Source organism: Callorhinus ursinus, unplaced genomic scaffold (genome assembly GCF_003265705.2).
Source record: "Callorhinus ursinus isolate GAN/ISIS: 27379988/994484 unplaced genomic scaffold, GSC_fseal_2.0 scaffold32, whole genome shotgun sequence".
Classification (NCBI taxonomy): Eukaryota; Metazoa; Chordata; class Mammalia; order Carnivora; family Otariidae; genus Callorhinus; species Callorhinus ursinus.
This window is the reverse complement of record NW_027397094.1, coordinates 12,167,490-12,190,681: the sequence shown is the minus strand read 5'-3', so window position 1 is coordinate 12,190,681 and position 23,192 is coordinate 12,167,490. Positions and strand designations below refer to the sequence as shown.

The following is a 23,192-nucleotide window of genomic DNA, read 5'->3' as shown; positions in this document are numbered from 1 at the left end:
AAACTGGACCAGATGGACTTCACATCCTAAAGCAGCTGAATACACATTCTTCTTGAGTGCACATGGAACATTCTCCAGAATAGATCACGTACTGGGTCACAAATCAGGTCTCAATTGGTACCTAAAGATTGGGATCATTCCCTGCATAGTTTCAGACCATAATGCTTTGAAACTGGAACTCAATCACAAAAGGAAATTTAGAAAGAACGCAAATACATGAAGGCTAAAGAGCATCCTACTAAAGAATGAATGGGTCAATCAAGAAATGAAAGAATTAAAAAAAAATCATAGAAACAAATGAAAATGAAAACACAACTGTTCAAAACCTTTCAGATGCAGCAAAGGCAGTACTTTTAAAAGGGAAATAAATAACAATAGAAGCCTTTCTCAAGAAACAAGAAAGCTCTCAAATACACAACCTAAACTTACACCTAAGGAGTTGGAGAAAGAACAGCATATAAAGCCTAAACCCAGCAGGAGAAGTGAATCCATAAAGATTAGAGCAGAAATCAATGAAATAGAAACCAAAAGAACAATAGAAAAGATCAACGAAACTAGGAGCTGGTTCTCCAAAAGAATTAAAGATTGATAAACTCCAAGACGGACTTATCAAAAAGAAAAGAGAAAGGACACAAATAAATAAAATCATGAATGAAAGAGGAGAGATCATAAACAACACCAAAGACATACCAACAATTATAAGAACATATTATGATAAACTATATGCCAACAAATTAGGCAATCTGGAAGAAATGGATGCTTTCCTAGACACGTATCAACTACCAAAACTGAAACAGGAAGAAATAGAAAACCTGAACAGACCCATCACCAGCAAGGAAATTGAAGCAGTAATCCAAAATCTCCCAATAAACAAGAGTCCAGGGCTGGATGGCTTCCCAGGGGAATTCTACCAAACATTTAAAGAATGAATACCTGTTCTTCTGAAGCTGTTTCAAAAAAGAGAAATGGAAGGAAAACTTTCAAACTCTATGAGGCCAGCATTACCTTGATCCCAAAACCAGAGAAAGACCCCCCCAAAAAGAATTACAGACCAGTATCCCTGATGAACATGGATGCCAAAATTCTCACCAAGATACTAGCCAATAGGATCCAACAGTACATTAAAAGGATTACTCTCCATGACCAAGTGGAATTTATTCCTAGGCTGCAAGGGTGGTTCAACATCCCACAAGTCAATCAATGTGATAACACTGTATAAAGAAAGGACAAGAACCATATGATCCTCTCAATAGACGCAGAAAAGGCATTTTTGACAAAGTACAGCATCCTTTCTTGATTAAAACTCTTCACAATGCAGGAACAGAAGGGACATACCTTAATATCATAAAAGCCATCTATGAAAAACCCAAAGTGAATATCATTCTTAATGGGGAAAAACTGCGAGCTTTTCCCCTAAGGTCAGTTGAATTCCTGTCTTACACTTAGGTATTTCATCCATTTTGAGTCTATTTTTGTGTGTGGTGTAAGGAAATGGTCCAGGTTCATTCTTCTGCATGTGGCTGTCCAATTTTCCCAACACCATTTGTTGAAGAGACTGTCTTTTTTCTGTTGGATCTTCTTTCCTGCTTTGTCAAAGATTAGTTGCCCATAGAGTTGAGGGTCCATTTCTGGGTGCTCTATTCTGTTCCATTGATCTATGTGTCTGCTGTTTTGACAATACCATACTGTCTTGATGATTACAGCTTAGAACTTATCAAACTCAAACCCAAAGAACAAATAATCCAATCAAGAAACGGGCAGAAGACATGAACAGACATTTCTCCAAAGAAGACATCTAAATGGCCAACAGACACATGAAAAGTTGGTCAACATCACTCGGCATCAGGGAAATGGAAATCAAAACCACAATGAGATACCACCTCACACCAGTCAGAATAGCTAAAGTTAACAAGTCAGTTAACAGATGTTGGTGAGGATGCGGAGAAAGGGGAACCCTCTTACACTGTTGGTGGGAATGCAAGCTGGTACAGCTACTCTGGAAAACAGTAGGGAGGTTCCTCAAAAAGTTGAAAATAGAGTTACCCTATGACCCAGCAATTGCACTACTAGGTATTTACCCCAAAGATACAAAAGTAGTGATCCGAAGGGGCACCTGCACGCCAATGTTTATAGCAGCAATGTCCACAATAGCCAAACTATGTAAAGAGCCCAGATGTCCACCGACAGATGAATGGATAAATAAGATGTATATATACAATGGAATACTACTCAGCCATCAAAAAATTGAAATCTTGCCATTTGCAACAATGTGGATGGAACTAGAGGGTATTATGCTAAGCGAAATAAGTCAGTCGGAGAAAGACAATTATCATATGATCTCACTCATATGTGGAATTTAAGAAACAAAACAGAGGATCATAGGGGAAGAGAGGGAAATATGAATCAAGAGGAAACCAGAGAGGGAGACAAACCATAAGAGGTTCTTAATCTCGGATAACAAACTGAGGGCTGCCGGATGGGAGGGGGAGTGGGACAATGGGGTAACTGGGTGATGCACATTAAGGAGGGCACATGATGTAATGAGCACTGGATATTATATAAGACTGATGATTCACTGGCCTCTACCTCTGAAACTAATAATACATTGCCCTAAACATTGTCTGTTGTCACTTTGACTAAATAGATAATTAACTATTAAATCATAACAGTGTGTGATCCCATTTAATCAAATGTTCAAGCTTTTTGACATCTTCTAAAAATCAAATTCTAAATGGAGTTTTTTTGAGCCCAAAGTAATTTTAAGGGACCCCAGTGGGTCCCCATTAAATCTCACAAGATTTGTCTCTCACCTCATAGAAGAGAGATGTTATATTACTTAGGTTTATTTGGTATGTTAAATTACATGGGGTTCATTGTCAAATAAGTGACAGTAAACCTTCTTAGGTTATATTGAATGTATGCATGTTATTAATATAAGTGCTCTAGAAATTGTATGAAATTCCTAAAAATCTGACATGTCCTGGTATGTTATCAGTCACAATTCCAGTTGTTATCTTAAAATGTTGTATGTCATAGAAATAATCAAATTTTCTTGTCAGTTCTCTTATAATGAACTCTCATCAGATCTTTAATCATGGTCATTCTATGTCTTTTGTCACATAGAGACTGTTATTTTACTCTGCTGCTTTTGCAAAAGTGCTTCACCTTCAGAAAGATTCACAGAAAGGACTCTGACAAGTACTCTAGAGTACACATTTCCGATAACTTTAAGACTGTACAAATGAACTGGCTACAAATTTCCAGAACTAATGGAGAATCTGGATTAAAGTAGAACAAGAATTAATAACATGGGATTGAATGAAATGATGAGGATTATTTGGGGTTTTTTTTTATAGATTTTTTTCTTTGAGATCATTGCTGGTTCCTTAATGCTTTGCTTTTTCCGGCTTTAAGGAAAGTATTTTTACTTTTTCATTTTGTAAAGTTTACTTTTGTAAACATAATTCAAACATGTACTTTTTCTCCCTACCTGATCCCTCCAGGATGTAGAAACTTACTAGGTATTGTTATTTTCATACAATATAGTTATTTGCATAAGTTCAATAAGAATCTGTTCTCCTTGGACATAAGTGGAAATGTTGGTTATATTACCAAGGCTTTGACTGGAATGTCAGATTTGAGAACATGCACAGGGGTGCCTGGCTGGCTCAGTCCATACAGTGTGCGCCTCTTGATCTCAGGATTGTGAGTTCAAGCCCCACGTTGGGTTTGGAGGCTACTTTAAAAAAAAAAAAATGCTTAAGAGAATGTGCACAGAATCAGATAGGACCAGAGAGCTTTAAGAAACTAAAGTTGACTTTACGGAGCCAATACGGTCCCCTTGGGGAAACCAGCCTGGTACTGTGCTTACGGGGTTCGTGGCAGACCAACCAGGTGATTAGGGAGGGTCACTTCCTGGCAGCCCCCGGAACCTCAGGATGTCCTGGGGACCTCATGGAGAGAGAAATTCACCCAAATCTATAGGTATTTCAGGCTAAGTCTCATGGGGAGTCCTTAGCTTGGCTTCTTAGTCTGGAGAGGCTTTTAAAAGTCCATCCTAAGATTCCTTATGAAAAGTTCCAGCAGGGGTGCCTGGGTGACTCAGTCAGTTAAGTGTCTGACTCTTGGTTTAGGCTCAGGTCATGATTTCAGGGTCGTGAGATCGAGCGCTGCCTTGAGCTCTGTGCTCAGAGTAGAGTCTGCTTGAGATTCTCTCTCTCTCTCCCTTTGCCCCTCCCCCCACTCACAAGTGTGTGCTTTCTTTCTCAAATAAATAAATAAATCTTAAAACAACAAAAAAAAGTTCCAGCAAAGCAGATTTTAAAAGAACCTATACAGTCAATCACTATTCTTGCTGCACTTTACACAAATAATCTGGCCAAATTTAATTTTTCAGCTTAGTTAGCATGATTATTTTTGATAGAAATAAGGGTGATTGTTTCAGTAGAAACTGGTAACACAACCTTGTGGATGTCAGATTCTACTCCTGTTCACTGTGTTTGAGATTTTGTTAAATCCCTATAAACTGGATTGGATCCTCAATTCTTTGCATTTCCTCAAATGTCTGGCTACACCTCCATACTAATGTTTCCAATTTTCTCTCCCACTTCTGATTTGGAATCACTATGAACAAAGACTGCCTTTGAACCTCCTTGTAAGGGACTATACCACGTCCCTTACTGCCCGGAGAGCAAGTAGACTTCAGGGACTTGAACCATGGGTCCACATCTCCCAGTTAAAAAGGGTTCCTCCAGACCCTTGGAACAGCCCACCAGCTGGAGATATAAAATTAATATTAACAAGGGAGGCTCTTCCCCCGAAGCAGATGGCATCTGGAGGTGACAGCCCTCCCAAGGTCATGGATCAAGATCTTCACCTCCTGGGGGGCCTCAGTGGCTTAGTCAGTTAAGTGTCCAACACTTGATTTCAGCTCAGGTCTGAATCTCAGGGTCATGAATTCAAGCCCTGCACTGGGCTCCACATTGGGTGTGGAGCCTACTTTAAAAAAAAAAAAAAAGATCTTCACCTCCAATATGAAGTCTTTATTCCTTTTTCCTTTTCACTACTTGCGTTTTCTCTCTGAATGCATGGGAAGACAATGCCTCCCAAGTGTGGTGCCTATCTCTGAATCAATTGTTAAAGCAGTACCTACCCAACAAAAATCCTTAGACTCCCTCCCCAAAATTGTTCTTGATAATAGGGCAGCCCTTGATTATCTTTTAGCTGAGCAATGAGGTATGTGTGCTATGGCCAACACCACGTGCAGCACTTGGCTTAAGAAAGTGGCTCCTTCAATGGGGTCTTTCTTTGACTTATTTGATTCTGATTGGTTTGGTTCTTGGGTGCCATGGCTCCAAAGTGCACTCTAGACATTGGGAATTATCCTGCTTGTAATAATCATGGTAGTCTCCCTGAAACACTGTGGTATTCTCTCTAAAGCTTTAAATGCATATTTGTAGACACTAACCACCAAGTAAATGATTTTCTTAAGACTAACTCATCAGAAAAGAAACAAAGGGAATAAATGACTTCAAGAATGTAAACCCAAGGTCATGACCTGCAAATACTCCAGAAAGATTCAGCAAAAAGACATAATGACCTGTGAATACCACACAGAGGATGAGGGGAAAAAATTCAAGAACTTCAGAGCTGGGAGAAGCACTAATGCCTTAAATTTCTGGCACATCTCTCAGGCTGAGAGCCTGATCAAAAGGGGAGAATTGTTAAAAACAAAACAAAACCCCATAAGATAACATGCCCAAATGGAGTCACTTATGCTAGGCTCCACATCACTGAAACCAAGACTTAACTTCTTTTTTTTTTAGTTTCAGAGGTAGAGGTTAGTGATTCATCAGTCTTATATAATACCCACTTCTCATTACATCATGTGCCCTCCTTAATGTGCATCATCACCCAGTTACCCCATCACTCCACCCCCCGCCCCTCCAGCAACCCTCAGTTTGTTTCCTATAGTTAAGAGTCTCTTACGAACCAAGATTTAACTTAATTACAGTTTTGGCTCTCCCAAAAATGGAATCTGAAACCAATCAGTAATCGCCTGACTAGCACTAGTTAGAAAATCTGTGGGACAGATCCTTCCCATCCTCTAAAGGAAAGGGACCTTGCAATAACCAATCCTATTTTTCACCTAGTATAACTTACTTGTTCCTCTTCCCTTCTGGCCATGAAAGTCCTTCATTTTGTACAGCTCCTCAGAGCTCATTTCTATCTGCTACTTTGGATACTGCCCAGTTAGAATTTATTTTTGTTCGAGTATGCTCTTAAAGTTTTTAATATGCCTCAGTTTATATTTTAGCAACAGTTCACAATTAGTACCTTGGAGCCCTGACTCAGGTGCCCTGACTCCCAATGGCACCAGCACATTCTTTGCTGTAGATTACACCACAAAACTCTTACGGATTGAATGTATTCCTGAGAAAGTATTGAGAGAATAATAATAATAATAATAATAATAATAATAATAATAATAGTGTATTATTGTCTACACTGCTTCTTTATTGAAAACAGCTACTTCCAGTCCACTGACCAATGTAAATATTGCCCTGAAATCTTACTTACGGTTTACACTGGGAAAAAGAAGCTCCTTTAGCAAAATTAAACCTCAGTTCAGTGTGTTACTAGCACAATTTAATGTCCCCTTTAAAGAACATATCTAGGGGCGCCTGACTGGCTCAGTCAGTGGAGCGCGTGACTCTTGATCTCGGGGTTGTGAGTTCGAGCCCCATGTTGGGTGTAGAAATTACTTTCAAAAAATAAAAGAAAGAACATATCTATTCTCTCACTCCAAAGAACACACCAAACAATAGGCTCTTCATCCAGTTGCACAGGGCAGAACACGTCACTTCTATCACAAAACACCCCAGGGTGAAAATGCCCAGCACCACATGGCTAACAGCTGGAGCCACTTACGTACAATTGTTTCAACTCAGCTGACATGATGAGGAGGGTAGACAGAGCAACTAACTCATAAGGAGTGTTCCCAATTTAAAAAGCACTTCCTGTTTCATGTTCATCTTTAAAGACAGCAGGAATCACTGGAGAAAGTCAAAATGCAGACACTCAATAAATTACATGTTAGATTCTTTATATTCACATGCACACTGAAGAAACTGAAAGGACCATCTTTTTAGGCTTCCATGAATCTAGTAGCAGTCCCTAGGGCAGAAAGCAGCCTGCAATAGTGGGGGAAAGCTTTCTCCAAAGCAGATGTAGTTAAGAATACTTGAGGTAGGCACAAATAAGAAACAAATGGGGTTGTTTTACAAATGCAAATAGCTATACTGAGAAGACAATGAAATTGCCTGCAGTTGCAAAAGTGAACTCCATGGGTGGGGGGAAGCAGGAACCTAAGGTAAAATTATTTGGGGTAAAGAATGCAAAGGCAACAAACATTTACTGAGTGTCTGCTGAGTCTGAGGTCCTTTACTAAAGCTGTCTGCATTTTTAAAAAATGTAATACAATCATCCTTCTTTTCATATATATAAAAAAGACAAGGAAATGAGACTTAATTTAGCTTAATGTCACATAGCCAGCAAGTGATGGAACCAAGATTTGAACCCACATTTGCTGGTGCCCATAACCTTTGCTCTTTCTGTTATACTTGGCTGGCTAGTTCAGAAGAATCACGAGCCAAAGTCGTGGAAGTTGCAAAGCTTCATGGGATTGCTTTATGGATAAAGACTGGGTAGCCAGAAAAAATGAAAAAAACTAAAAGGGCCTAAGGAGAGAAAAACTTGAGAAAGAAGCCCAGGAAACAGCCAAGTCCATACTACAATCAAGGAGGAGGTTGACTGATTTCAAGCCTAGGACAACTAAGGGACCTAGGGCCTGACCCTAGGTACTTAACAGTTTATGAAGCATCTTTATTCCAGTTATTTGATTAAATCTAGTAAAGTAGGCATTCATATCATCTTCATTCTCCATTTCAGAAAAAATGAGTTTCGGTTTATAGGTCTTGCCTAAGATCATACACTAGAAGTGCCAGAACAAAACTCTTGAGTCCAATTTGCAAATTTTTTCCATTAACCCCACACAGCCAGAGAAATGGCTCTGGCTTGAATTAGAAACAAAAACAAAAGTCTTAGCATATAAAAACAAGGGACAACCTACGGGTAATAGTTAAGAGATGTGTCAGTGTTTTCAATTTAATCCAGTTAATATCTAATGAGAGACTTTGGATCAGTTACTCATCTCTTCTGTAGGAAATTTCTACCTGAGGTTACCTTCCAACATTTAAAAATGGTTGGAGTCTTTAAATGTTCACTTCTAGTGCGTCTATCAAAGCAGGGGTAGAAATGTCCCTCCATATTCCAGAACAGGAGCCAGTCAGGGAAGGGTGGGGAAGGGCTCGTCTAAACTCTCAGTCACTGGGGAGAAGCATGCTCCTCTTTGACACTTTGGAGGTAGACTGCAGAAGTTTACCAACTGGAGCCCCAGAAACTCTCCTAATTTGGATTACACCACCACTCTACTTGAACACCAATCCCCTCATTTAAACATTAGAAATTATAGAGAAAGAATGAAGTATCCATCTGCCTTTCCAGAATGAGCCATATGTCAGTATCACCCAAAAGCCCCATTTGATGAGGGAAAGCTTCTCTTTACAGAAGTCCACCAGCTAATAAATGTAGAAAGAATGACAGAAACAAAAATGCAAACAACAAAACAAACTAAGACACCACTTGACAGCACTTAATTTAATAAGTGATTCAGGCAAAATCATCAGTGGATGCTAAGCATTAGCTGAAAGATTGGTGGGAAAGGGGGCTGCTGCATAATTCATCCCATAGCTTGCTTGCTCTTCACAAGGGGGAAAACGTGACAGACACGATCTGGCTTTCATCTCCTTAACAGTAGCAGCTAGTACAGCAATAACCAGACATCACTTGCCTCCTAATGTTACACAGTATGACGTATATGACTTCATTCATGAAGTATTCTTGTTAAATAAGGTTTAACCTACTCTATAATAAAATTACTAATACCCCAAATAAAAAATAAGCAAAGGACTTGAATAAATGTTTTCCAAATAAGATATATAAATGGCCAATAAGCACATGAAAAGACGCTCAACATCATCAGTCATCAGGGAAATGCAAATCAAAACCATAGTGAGATACCACTTCACACCCATTAAGTTGGCTAGAATCAAAAAGCCAAATAATAAGTGTTGACAGAAGATGTAGAGAATTTGGAGCCTTCATACATTGTTAGTGGGAATGTAAAATGGTGCAGCCACTGATAGCCCTCAAAATATTAAACAAAGTTACCATATGACCTAGTTTGGGGAGGAGAAATTTACCTCTACCCTCCAAGGTTCTTCTGACTGGTCTAAGAATTGACATGAGACAGATTAACAGGACAATCAAATTTAATTTTGAAAGTACAGGAACACCACATACAGGGGGTATTCTGAGACAGGAAGGTAAAATGAGGTATATATTGCCACCCTAAGCTAAGGAATGAGATAGGAGAGTAGGGAAATTCAGAGGACAATAAGAGTAGATGTTTGGTAATTAGATGTTTGCCCTGCCACATAGATGGGTCACTCAGAAAAAAAAAAAAAATTACCTCTGATAAAAACTCTCATTCTGGGAAAGACCCCCAACTTACATTCTTCTAAGTAGTTAAGGTGGGGGCAAATGTTTCTCTTGAGCCTGCTGGATCTTGATTTCTTTCTGCTCAAAATAACCCACATGTTAAAGTGGTAACATTTTAGGGAGACTTGTTTTGAGCCCCTTCACTTGCAGTTCCACTCCTCAGGACAGACCCAGGAGAACTGAAAGCAGATGTCCACACACAAACTTGTGCACAAACATTCATAGTGGTATTATTCATAAATAGCCAAAAAAGAGAAACAATCTGGATATCCATTAACTTATGAATGGACAAAACAACACTATTATTCAGCCATAGAAGAATAAAGTACTGATCCATGCTACAACATGGAGGAACCTTGAAAATGTTATGCAAAGTGAAAGAAGCCAGGAACAAAAGATCACATATTGTATGATTCCATTTATGTGAAATGTCCAGAACAGGCAAATCCATAGAGACAGACAGTAAATTAGTGGTTACCAGGGATCAAGGGAGTGTGGGAGCTGGGGGGAGATGGGGTATAACCACTAAAGGATATGAGGTTTCTTTTGAGGGCAATCAAGATATTCCACAGTTAGTGTGATGGTTGTACAACTTTCCTCTGAATATACTAAAAATCACTGAATTGTATACTTAAAGTAAATTTTATGATATGTGAATCATATGTCAATGAAGCTGGTATTTAAAAAATCAAGGAGGTATATAAAATCAGGGGTGGCTGTACATATATGAATGTTTGCACATTTGAGAATCTCTCTGCAAGGAGATTAAAAAAACTCATGAACAGTGATTGTTTCTAGGGAAGGAAGTATGGGGCTCAAGAACAGGATGGGAAGGAAATTTCCCTTTTCCCTGTTTTTACAAGTTTTTTTTTTAACTGTTTGCATCTAGTTCCAAAATTAATTTAAAAATAAAATTGTACATGTTTTCTAAAGAAAAAAAAACATTTAACCTGAATATTTTCAAGATTGCCAATTTTCTAGAAATACGGAGATGGAATAACAAACCAAACTACATTACAAAGAAACAGTCAGATGCAGAAGGTGGGGCCTTCTACAGGACAATAGGCAGTGATTCTTAAATAAACTGATGAACCAAATGTGGGAGCTCAAGATTAAAACAGACTAAAGAGGAGGGGCGCCTGGGTGGCTCAGCCTTTAAGCGTCTACCCTCAGCTCAGGTCATGATCCCAGGACCCTGGGATTGTGCTCCCTGCTCCACGGGAAGCCTGCTTCTCCCTCTCACACTCCCCCTGCTTGTGTTCCCTCTCTCACTGTCTCTCTCTGTCAAATAAATAAATAAATTCTAAAAAAAACAAAACAAAACAAAAACAGACTAAAGAGGAGTACCTGGGTGGCACCGTCAGTTGAGCATAGGACTTTTGGTTTCCGCTGAGGTCATGATCTCAGGGTCGTGAGATCGAGCCCCTGTGAGATGGAGCCCCTGTGGGGCTCTGAGCTCAGTGCAGAATCTGCTTCAGATTCTTCCTCCCTCCCCCACTGCCCCTCCCTGCTCGTGCGCGTGCTCTCAAATAAATAAAATCTTAAAAAAAAAAAAAGACTAAAGAGACATAATCAAATGTAATGCTTGTCTTTCTTTAGACCCGTCTGAGTAAGTCTAGCTATAAAGGAGAGCTTTGGGAATATTGGAAAGCTCTGATATGGAATGGACATAAATTGGTAATAGGGAATTATTATTGATTTTGATATGTGTGATAGTAGTAGGCTGGTTATACAGGGAAATGCTCTTATTATTTTAGGAACGCATACTAAAACATTTAGTGATGTAAATCACGAAGACTGTAATTTACCTTGGATACATCAGCAAAGGGAAATTAAGGAAACAAATATGGAAAAGGCAAGCAACTGTTACATTGGGTGCTCATGATATTATTTTCTCCCTTTTATGTGTGTGTTTGAAACATTTATAACTAAAAATTAAATGAAAGAAAAAAATTTACTTGAGAACAAAAGCAGTTACGAAACCTTCTCCATAGGGGAGAAGAACCAGCTTTTCTCACAAGCAATGCAGTAGTGAGTGGTTGTATGGTGGAGAGTAGTTTGGTGCACTGGTAAGTCGTATCGAGCCGTAGTGAGTCGTGGAATGCACTAGTGACCTTCTGGAGAACAGAGACCATTGTGCAATGCCACTCATCACTGCAGCCCCACAAACCTAGCCCAAAAGTGTGCAGAGCAAGGGCTGATGAGATACCATCAAATGAATAAAGGAAGAAAGGAGAAGAAGGAAGTGCTGTCCAATGTGGCAGAGCCTACAGACCGCAGAACTCGAAGTCAGAGGATCTGAGTTCAAGTTCCAGCTCATACTTACTAGCTCGGTGAATTCTGACAAGTCCCTTAGCTGTACAGGTCAGTTTCCTTCTCTACAATGGGCAGCTCATCCCATGACCCACCTGAGCTACCTCGCAGGGTTGCATGTCTCAAATGAGATAAGATGCAAGCAAGCCTCCTTGCTCCCACCTTCCAAATAGGTCTGGAACCCACCACCACTACCACCGCTCATCTGGAATTCACTCTTCTTCCTCTACCCTGTCCCCCAAAATCCCCTGCCTGGGAGGTAGCATAAATTTTTAAGACTTTTTATAACCAGACGACTCATACGGGAAAATTTCAACACATACAGAAAAACAGCACACAAACACCCGTATACTCATCAATCAGCTCCCACAATTATCAACAGGCTCCAGTTCCTGATTCACCCATTCCTCCCACACATGTACATATTTATTTATTTTTTTGAAGTATTTTAAAATGAAATCTCACACATCAAATTATTTCACCTGTCAATCTTTCCCTAGGCATCTCTTCTAGAAAAGCAATTTGTCTCAAAGATGTCCTTTTATGGCCACTTTGTTTCAATCAGGATCCAACAAGGTCCTCACTGGGCACTTGGTTAACTTAATCTATACCGGTTCTCCCTCCTTCTTTTTCTCCTGTGCCATTAATTTGTTGAAGAAAGTGGGAATCTTTTCAAAATAAATCATGTCTCTCATCTACTTAGAAAGCTCTAAGGGCTTCCCACTGCTTGACAGAATAAGATGAAAAATGCCTAGCGTTCATTCATTCATTCATTCAATAAATCTTAAGAGCACCCACTATGTGCCACAGGCCTCTAGTGAACCAGGGGAATGGGGGTGAATACGGCAGACCAAACTCTGCCTTCGCCGGGCTCAGACTCTAGGGGAAAAGAGAGCCAACAAACAGGTAAAGGAATAAATGAACGACCTGGTTTTTATTTTTTTTAATTTTTTTTAAAGATTTTATTTATTTATTTGAGAGAGAATGAGAGACAGAGAGCACGAGAGGGAAGAGGGTCAGAGGGAGAAGCAGACTCCCTGCTGAGCAGGGAGCCCGATGTGGGACTCGATCCTGGGACTCCAGGATCATGACCTGAGCTGAAGGCAGTCGCTTAACCAACTGAGCCACCCAGGCGCCCGAACGACCTGGTTTTTAGATGGTGATGGCATGCCATGATGAAAATAAGACAGGATGGGCAAAAAAAAAAATCACAAACTGGGGTCTGCGTGTGAGCAGAGACCGCATGACAGGAAGGTGCAACCACGGGACATCAGGGCCATGTGTCCCAGGCAGAGGGAAGCCAAGTACCAAGACCCAGATGGGACAAGCTGGCTGTGATGTTGGGTGGGGAGAGCAAGAAAGCAAGCTGGCGTGGCGGGAGCCTGGCTGGTGTGGAGAACAGAGGGGTGGGGACGGAGAGACGAGCTGGGCGGGGCCACGTGAGGATTTGGGGGCGTGGTGGGAAGTTTGGAAGCCCTGCAGTGCGAAGGAAAACCCTTGGAGGGCTTGACCTGAGGGTGACAAGGTCTGATTTAGCTCTGCCGGTTCGTCCTGCAGGCCTGCCCTCATGCACACTGGCTTTCGTGCCATTCCTGTGACGTGACAAGCTCCTTCTCTTGACACTCATGATCTCATACACAGCGACGTTTCCTCCATTTGAACCACAGTCCTGGCGCCTGCCTTCTTCACAGGGCTCAGCTCTACTCATCCTGTAGTTCCAACTGGGTTGGGAAGGTTCTCGTGAACCCCTCCAACTACCTCAGGTGCCACCACAATATAGGGACTTCTCCCTTGTAACACACGCCACAGGGGCAATTGGTCAATTATCGCTATGATTATTGGTTTAATATCCGTCTTCCCCAGCAGACTGTAAACTCTATGAGAGCAGAAACAACACTGATCTTGTTTCAGTCTGTATCTCTGAAGCCTAGCACTGTGCCTGGCACATCAGGAAGTAAATTAAGTATTTGCTGAATGAATGGAGGGCATATCTTAACGCTGCACTGCATTTTATGAGAAGTAATATCCAGTGTCCTGAAATAGTACATGCAATTATTCAACACCTGGTCACTCAAAGAATATTAAAAATCCAAAATAAGATGGAGCTCAGAGATAACTTGTCAAACCTCTTCATTTTATAAGTAACAAGACCAGAAACAACACAAGGGTAAGAAATGAAGTGATTTGACCTCAATTATAAGTTGATCAACAGGGGTGCCTGGCTGGCTCAGTTGGTAGAGCATGTGACTCTTGATCTCAGGTTTGTGAGCCCCATGTTGGGTGTAGAGATTACTTAAAAAAAAAAAAAGTTGATCAACATCATGACTCAATTTCATTTTAGCGCCTATTAGAAATTAATACTCTGTCAAGTATTCTTTGATTCAATCAAGGCCTCTGCTAGACCACAAGGCGCCTTTGGGCAAGTCAGACCTAGATGCCCTTTCCTCTGAGTGGCCCCAGCCCCATGCTGAGGCTCAGGGCTTGGTGAGTGGCCCACTTAGCCATAGCCCTTGTGCTGAGAACAACCTTCACAACCACAGAGGCTGGCCCTGGTCTTGACCAACAGATTCATATGTGCCAGGAAGTGTGGCACCTGTATTAGGGACAGTATTGGGAATATGACACGATCTCTAGGAGGTGGGCAGGTCCGCTTCTCAGGATTAGGATGGGACCCCGAGCACCATCTCATCAAACCTGGGCCACTGCCCCACGCTGCCACCTCCAAGTCACAGGACCATGTCGAATATGGAGAAACCCCTATTTTATGTGAAGTTTTCTGTGAAAGAGCTTAATAGGAATGCCAAGAAATATGATAAAGAAGGAAAGGTGGAAAAGGTTGAGGGTCCAAAAAACGCCATTCAGAAGAGCAACAAAATGTTGCAAGAACACACACTGAAAATGCAGTCCACCAGAAGAACCAAGCAATTAGTTTCTTGAGCATGACTGCTAGGTCTGATGCTGTGGTGCAAGCGTTCAAACCGCACTAACACAGGCCATGACCGTGTGGTTAAGTGTTGGGATGCTACACAGAGAGGTATGAACCTTGAAAAGATTTCTGCCCCGATGGACAATGTGAACACCAAATCGCAATGCTGGATTGCTCCCACGCAGCAAATGGCCCGCACAGTGAGCAGCAACACTGCGACAAGCCCGCAAACCAAGTCCCCCAGCTGCTGCAAGAAACAACTGATGAAGCCAGTCTCGCTGTCCTTGATCTCCACATGCAACCATCACAGGCTCAGATAGGTGCTGCCCGCACCAGTGTTGCTTCCATGGAACAGACTTGCTTGCTCATTTACGTGATCAAGAGTAATTTAAAGAACTGGTGCTTCCGTTTATTTCACTTGCTTCTGAAATATGCTGTGTTTATTTAGGTAAGTTGCATCTCAGTTACACTAAGAACACAGTGTATGGCCAGAAAGCTGAAACACTATTTGTACGGATGCTTTGTATGCTTTCTCTTGCCTTGCTGTACTTCCCAATACATTAAGAAATTCCAGGGAGTTGGGGTGCCTGGGTGGCTCATTCGGTTAAGCCTCTGCCTTTGGCTCAGGTCATGATCCCAGGACCCTGGGATGGAGCCCTGTGTCTCCCTGCTCCCTGCTCAGTGGGGAGTCTGCTTGTCCCTCTCCCTCTGCCCTGCCCCCGCCCGCTTATGCTGTCTCAAATAAATAAAATCTTTTAAAAAGGTGGGGGGGGGAATGCCTGGGTGGCTCAGTTGGTTAACCATCTGCCTTTGGCTCAGGTAATGATTCCAGGGTCCTCGGATCGAGCCCCATGTCAGGCTCCCTGCTCAGGGCTCTCTGCTCAGCTTTTCCCTCTCCCTCTGCCCCTCCTGCCTACTTGTTCTCTCTCTCTCTCTCTCAAATAAATAAATAAAATCTTAAAAAAAATTTTTTTTAATTCCAGGGAGTTTTTACCTTGACAGATTTTATGGTTTTGTACATTATGTGTAAAAGTACAAGAGGCATATTTTTGTAGATGCCTCTGACAGAGCCAGCATTAGCCTGTTACATATGAAATATCTTTCTCAAAAGTTACATCAAAAACATAGCACCAGAGTATTACAAGAATAAAGTACAGAATAAAGATTTGGCTTTTTTAAAAAAGACACAATCTCGGCTCTCAATGAAGAAAGCCCTCAGTTTAAGAGCACATTACCACACGCTAAGCTGTTTAAATACATTAATTCAAGGATGCTCACAACTGCACGAGAAAGGCAATGATGCCTCTGTTTTACAGATGAAGAAACCAAAACTTTCAGAGGTTGGATAACTTACCCAAGATCCACAACAAGCAAGTGGCAGAAGGGAGATTCAAGGCCAGACGTATTGGACTCCAGAGACCTCCCTCTTTCTACATCACCTACTGATACTCCAGGTGAACAGATAAAATGAAGATATGAGAACATCTGTCAATGTATTGAGCTCCAAATCAGATAGTACTGGAGTTCAGAGAGTTCTAAAGACTGAGAGATGAATGCAGTCCGTTGGTACCAGTCAGTTGGGTAGGAGGAAGGGCTTGTGCTGACTCTGAAAGAATGGGAGAGAATCTGAGAGGTAAAGGGGGGACAAAGTGGAAGAATAAAGGAATGAGCAAAGGGCCAAAGTAAGGCATAATCTTCTCCGAGAAAGGTTAAGGGAAAGCTGGAAATGAAGCTAGAACTGCAGGGGCTGAGGCCCTCAACCCAGGCCAAAGAGTCCGTGGTCTTCTGAAGTCAGGAGGGGGGGAGGGCACTATAGAAGCTGAACACAGTTGGAAAGTGTCATTGCCAACGTGACAAGAAAGATACAGATGGGTGGGCCTGCCATGAATGTGAGGGTGTAACGGGGAACTGAGCACCACGTTATTCAAGCCAATGGGCAACTCTCAGTCCTCACCTTTTGGGTCCATTTAACATGGCAGCTCACTCCCTCTTCCTCAATATACTTTCCTCACTTGGCTTCCAGGACTCCTCGCTGCATCTCCTCTCACCTCACTGGCCACACCCTGTCAGCCTCCACTGCTGTCTCATCTTTTCCCTCACCTGTTGGAGGCTCCCTGGGACCTGTTCCCTACCTACATACCCTATCCTAGTGGGGTTCATTTAGTTTTCTTGTTTTAAATACCATCTATGTGCCAGTGACTTCCAAATTTATATCCAAAGCCTAGGCTTCTAAATTCTAGACTCCTATCCCAACTGCCTACTCCATCCCAGACCCCTGACATTTGTAGTATATCCCCGACTAAAATACTGTATAATTTACTTTATGATGTTTGCCGTTTATTTTCTTGGTCCCACTCCCTTGCTAGAATGTAAACTACTTGAGGATAGGATTCTTTGTTTTGTTCACTTGTATTTTAAGTGCCTAAAATAGTGCCTGGCACATAGTAGGCACTTGTTAAGTATTTGCAGAATAAGCGAATAAAGGGACAGCGTAAGGCAGCCTCAGGGCAGTGTAAAAACCCTCACAAGGTACCACTAGCAAGGAAAAGCAAGTGGCAGTGAAAGTAGGTGAAGGGAGGAGGGACGTGAGTACTTCTCACTTTGCCACGTGGAACCTCGAGTGACCAGATAGGCATTTGGGTAGAAACATCTGCTAGGATTTTGGCATTCTGGGACCAGTGTTTATTATTATTTCTTCATCTGAAAAGAAGGGCTGGCTGTTTTGAGGATTAAATAACCTAAAACTAGCAAGTCCCTGACACATGGAGATAAACTCACCCAATAATTATTTTCCATTCTCTCAGCCAGGTGCCCAAGAAGGTACAGACCACCTAGCTCATGAGCACATCCCCGTCAATTCACCTCTTCACTCGGGGCCATCACACACTGGATCCCCCTTGACTTCTGGCAGTGCAGCCCTCCCTTGTCAGCCCTCTTTGAGGATTGCCTCGCCCAGGGCCACACTTCCTTCCAGGGCAGCCCTTATCCAAGGACTGATGGACTGATCACTGTGAAGGCACAGAGGCCCCGCCCTCTCACACAGACTTGAGACAGCTCGGGAAAGCCACCCCAGTTCAGGGCTCTCAGGGGCTGGCTGAGACCTTTGCTGGGACCACTCAGCATCAGCCTCTGCTCAGTCTTTCTGCACCTCCCTCCCTTCCATAGGTAAGGATATGAGGCGCTCACCCCTCCTCCCCCCATGAAATAACCTGCCTGCTGATCTCCATTTCACACTCAGCTTCCTGGGAACCCAACGGTGGCAGATAGAACATCCAACAGAGCTCTGGAATTCCTTCTCATTGAAATGTAGATTAAACCCATGTGGACCTGGAAGGTATGGTTTGACTGAAATCCTTTATCTTAGCAATAGATTTTCTAGGTTTTTAGAATGTAATATGGTTAGTCCGATGCCACAAATAAAGGAGGGTAGGAGGTCCAAATTTAACAACAGAATTCAGTGGGTCTGTTAAGAAGGAAAAATGAAATTTTATTTTTATTTTCAATAACCCCTAACTGGTATTTAGCATTTCCTTCCATTATGAATGCAGGCAACAAAGCATAGCAGTAACTCTTTACGACCTCGCCACAAACAGAAGTCACAGATATTCTCATGACACGTTTTAGTCATGGCAGGTGTCTTCAAATATAGTTTACTGTCCAGAGGATCTTGAAATTTCAGTAATTATCTGACCCCCCCCTCCACTGGACACGGTGTTACACCTTACTGTTTAATATGGTTAAAAATAAGCACATATGGGGCGCCAGGGTGGCACGGTTGGTTAAGGGTCTGCCTTGGGCTTAGGTCATGTTCCCGGAGTCCTGGGATCGAGTCCTGCATCAGGCTCCCTGCTCAGCGGGGGAAGACTGCTTCTCCCTCTGCTCCTCCTCTGCTCCTGCTCGCTCTCTCTCTTGCTCACTCTCTTTCTCAAATAAATAAATAAAATCTTTAAACAAAATAAGCACATATATTACTACTTCAGACACTTTTTGTTTTAGTATTTTTATCTGGATTTCAACATAATTGATTTCCTAGGCAATCCTGCAGATTTTAGTTTATGTAATTAAGAATATTATCCTAAGAAGGAGTCTTACAGGCTTTACCAGACTGCCAGGGAGGTCAGGGCAGCCAACTCACAAGGGCAACGCTCCCTGTGGGTAGAGACTTTAAGGACTCATTCTTTTCAGTCAAAGCTGGCGATCTGCACGTGGGTGTTGTCCAAGGCGCGTCTGCCCCGGCCAGACGATGAACACAGCCATTTCACAGGCAGGACAGGCTCCAGCCGCTGTCTGTGTTGCCCCCACCACCCCCCGCCCGCCCCACTTCTGGAATGCGCACAGCTTTATATGAAATCCACATGGTGCGCGGCTGGGGAAGGCGGCGGCACGAAAGGACTTTACCAAGTTGACAGCGTCCCCAGGCCCGGCCAATTCTAAGAAGACTCAGAGAGCTAAAAGGCCACCTGGGCCCGCTTCCCAGTGGGGGCCCCCCATGGTGACAGTGCTCTGCTACAGGAAATTGGATCTCCGGGTCGTCCTGCTTTCCCAGCCCGAAACTCTGGACTGAAACGAGCTCAATCAACTGGAGAGCAGACTCATTGCCAAGACACATCCGGAGTCCACACACAACTGCAGGCTGTCGGCTAAATTGCCGGGGCAGAGGCCGGCTCCGGCTGTCTTTTCCTGCCCCGGCACCCACGCAAGTCCCAGGGCCCGCGCGCCGCCTGGGACCCAGCTCTGGCCTTTGCCCTGCCGAGGCTCCGCGCCCGCGCCTGGTTCCTACCGGACCGGGTCCCGTCCCCAAAGGCACAGGACAATAGCGAGACGCGGACCGACTTCCCGGCGGCAATGCCGCCCACAGCTGCCGGAGAGGAAACTCCGCCCGGGGTCCCGGGATCCCGGGATGCTGGGGTTCCCCGGGTCCCGCAGGGCGCGCGCGGGGCGGCGCAGACTGCGCGAGCTCCGCAGACCCGCGTGCTGCTCTGGCAACAGTGGCCAGGGGGCGCGGAGACGTCGGCGGGCCATGCGGAGGCTGGGAGCCCGCGGGGGCCGGGAGACCCCGCGCCGCGCCCCGCGCCCCGCGCCCCCGCGGCCGACGGGTCCGGGTCCCCGCCCACGACGCCCACGTCCGGCCAGCCCCGCGGGCGCCCCCGCCAGCCCCGGCCTTCCTTCCGACGCCAGCTCGGCCCCCATGCCCTCCTCCCCGACAGCCTCCACCGCCTGCTCCGGGGGTCGCACTCACGTAGACCGAGTCGATGTCGGATTTGTCGAAGAAGCGGAGCGCCTGCCTCAGCTCCAGGGCTGGGGAGACACGGTCGTCCCCAGCTTCCAGCTCCAGGTCCCCGTGTCCCGGGCCGAACGGGAAGAGCTCCTGGCGGCTCAGGCAGCCCCCGGGCCCCGCCAGCAGCAGCTGCAGCAGCAGCGCCCGCGTCCACGCAGCCCCGCTCCGGCGCATCGCGGCCAACATGTTCCCGAACTGCTGTCCCGCAAACCTAGCGGCTCGGTGGACCAGGCTGAGGAAGGCGGAGACGTAACCGGACGCCCCTCTGCAGCCCCTCCACGCCTCCCGCCTCCCGCCTCCCGACGTTCCCACCCCGGGAAACAGGGGAGGGGAACGAGGGGAGATGGGGAGGGCCCCGCCCCGTCCACAGGGCGCGCCGCCGAGGCTGCCCAATGGCCGCGAGGGGGAGGGCGAGGGGCGCCACCGAATCCCCCTGCGGTTCTGGCGGCGTCGCCATCGACCCCCGTGGGGTCATGGGCGCTAGTGGCGGCAATTCCCGAAACCAACCCGGTTGACATGGAAGAGCAGAGCGCGGGGCTTTGCACCACGGTCCTCGGCTCAGGGTTAAGGCGAAGGGCGGGCTACGTGGAAATGCTCTGGATTCAGAAACACAGTCGATCCCAGTGCTGCTTGGCGGCGTCCGGAGGTCGGACTCACTGGGTCAGACTCTGGTAGGAAGAGGGGGTAGGTGCTGGGAATTAGCAAGAAGGGACTGGACCGGGAGCATGTTCATTTATTCATCCATCCAGTTTTTCAGCGTTATTTGAGTGCGAGATCTTTGTTTGGTGATGTGCAAATTCGGCCAGACATGGGGTCCCACCCTCCGAGACAAAGTCACGAGTGTATGAGACAATTCGGTGTTAGGTGGGGCGGGGTCCCCAAGTGATAAAGGATATTAGGGCTGGAATAATTGGCCAATGAGAGCTTCCTGGGGGATGTGGGAATCAAACCAGGTCTTCTGGAAGGGATGGGATTTCATCGGAAGGATGGGGGAGGGACGTTCTGGAAAGTGGAGCTGTGCGTGGATTCAAGGCACCATCCCCCAGTTGAGAATTTGGAAAACGGCTACTGGAAGGAAAGCCTTAATACCAAACCCAGGAATTTGAACTCGCTCTAACACTCAGAGAACAACTATTGAGAATTCCCGACAAAGGGAAATAAGGCATGTAAGTGGTGTCCTAAGTAACGGGTTGATCATTAATTTGGCATTTGGGAGGTCATCAGAGGGCTGCCAAAAGGAAAAACAAGGGTAGGGGGCACGGAGAAAGGAAAAGGTGGAAATTGAGAAGAATTGAATCTAAGAGGCATTACAATGAAAGAAGGAATGAGACCTGATTATGATTTTGGTATGGGGGTCAGGGAGAGACGTTAGAATTGGGTGTAAGGTTTTGAGCCTGCAGGACTGCAAAACCGGGCTGCCTTTTGAAGTCAGGGAGGATGACCAGACACAGTGGGAGTTGGACGTTTGCTGTCAGACCTCTTAACCTGGGGAGGTCAACAGGGCATTTCTCTTGCCTGTCACCAGCTAAAATTAAGGACCTAAGGCCCAATTTGAAATAAGTCTCCCAATAAACAGAAATTCAATATAATATTTAAGGAGCATGAGTCCTCAACCAGTAGAAAACATAAAAAGCAAATGAAGTCCACCACCCTCTGAACATAAAGTCTTTGATCAACTCTGGACGTCTTTTTCTTTTAAATTCATTTCAGCCACCACAGAAAACATGTATTAAGTTTCTACAGGTATCATCCAAACGAACTAACTCTAAGAGACAGAAACCATCCCCATTTTACTGTAGAGGGGCATAGAGATTCAGAGAGGTTTAAATCATTTTGCTGAGGTTGCACAGCTGGAAGCCCACAGGTGACCCAAGGTGGTCCAGCTCCAGGACCGACCACCTTAACCACTACATTAAATGGCTTCTTATTGCTGCATTTTTTTTCTCTGTTGTTAAAAGGTGACTAATGCTGCTTGCAATCTGTTGCCAAATCCGGTGGCTTTTCCTTCAACTCCCTCCGGGAAGTGCAGTGCTGGGAGCCCCTCTCCCCCCCCCCCCCCCAGAAGCACTTCCTGACTGCACTCCATCCCTAGCATCAACTGCTGCATTTCTGGGCTTCCAGGCCCCAGCACTGGCCATTCAAATGGCCAAGGACTCTGCCTGGAGGCTCCTCTTCATCCTCTGTGCTTACCTGCACATAGCATGGGGCCCCAGAACACCCAGCCAGCATTTTCCCCGCCTGTGTCTCAGACTCTCCTCCTTCAAACCCCCCACCTTCTGTCTCACTTCAGAGCTACGCTGAAGCCCAAGCTGTTGCTTGGGCCTGGAATGCTCTCGCCCCTCTCACGAATTCTCTCCGTTTTTGGTGCTCGGACAGCTTCTGAAACTCCTATTGGTTCATGGAATTTTCCTCGGCTCATACAACAGCAAGAGCAGTTCTCCAGTATACTGATTCAAAGTACCAAGACTATTAAGACACAATCCCTTTTGTGAGTAGCTCTATTAAAGAAGTAGCTCTATTAAAGAAGACAGAGGTTAACAGTAACGTGGCGTGGTGAGATGTTAACTCATTTTAACAGAATGAATACTATCAGTTGCTGGAGTTAGTAGCCTCAAGCAGATATGGGGAGATAAGATTTGCAGAAGTTAGATAATGTGCCCAGTTTCATAGTTAGTGGAAAAGCCCTGATTTGAATGTTTTCAAATTTCAGTGCATCTGAAACCAAAGCTAAAACTGTCACACCCTCCTGCCTTTCTAGAAAAAGAGAGGTTTCTCCTTCAATTTCCATCCACAAGGTGTATCTGCTCTGCTGTTTATACATTATGTTCATGCTCTGTTTACGTGTTCATTTATTTCATCAGAATGGTCTTGCTCAAGTAAGTCTAGTATATACTGTAAACTGTCTGCCTTTTCCTATTTATAGCCCTGCACTCACTGCACGTCGCTTGGGGCTGGGGAATGTGACATCTACACTGTGTCTCAGACTGGGACAATGTGGGCTAGCTACCAGCCACTCCTTTAGGATTTCTAGTTTTAAATACATTTAAAAACAAA

At 44.4% G+C, this 23,192-nt stretch overlaps 1 protein-coding gene across 1 annotated transcript in view; it reads right to left on the bottom strand.

Annotated features, from left to right (window-relative positions):
* The window catches only part of NID1 (nidogen 1), an 83,829-nt gene extending 61,857 nt beyond the window's left edge, over positions 1-21,972 (bottom strand). Inside the window, exon 1 of the mRNA XM_025850798.2 lies at positions 20,100-21,972. Within this exon, the coding sequence (XP_025706583.1) occupies positions 20,100-20,324 (225 nt within the window). The 5' untranslated portion in view covers positions 20,325-21,972. The remainder of the gene's footprint in view (positions 1-20,099) is intronic.
* Between the last annotated feature and the right edge of the window lie 1,220 nt (positions 21,973-23,192).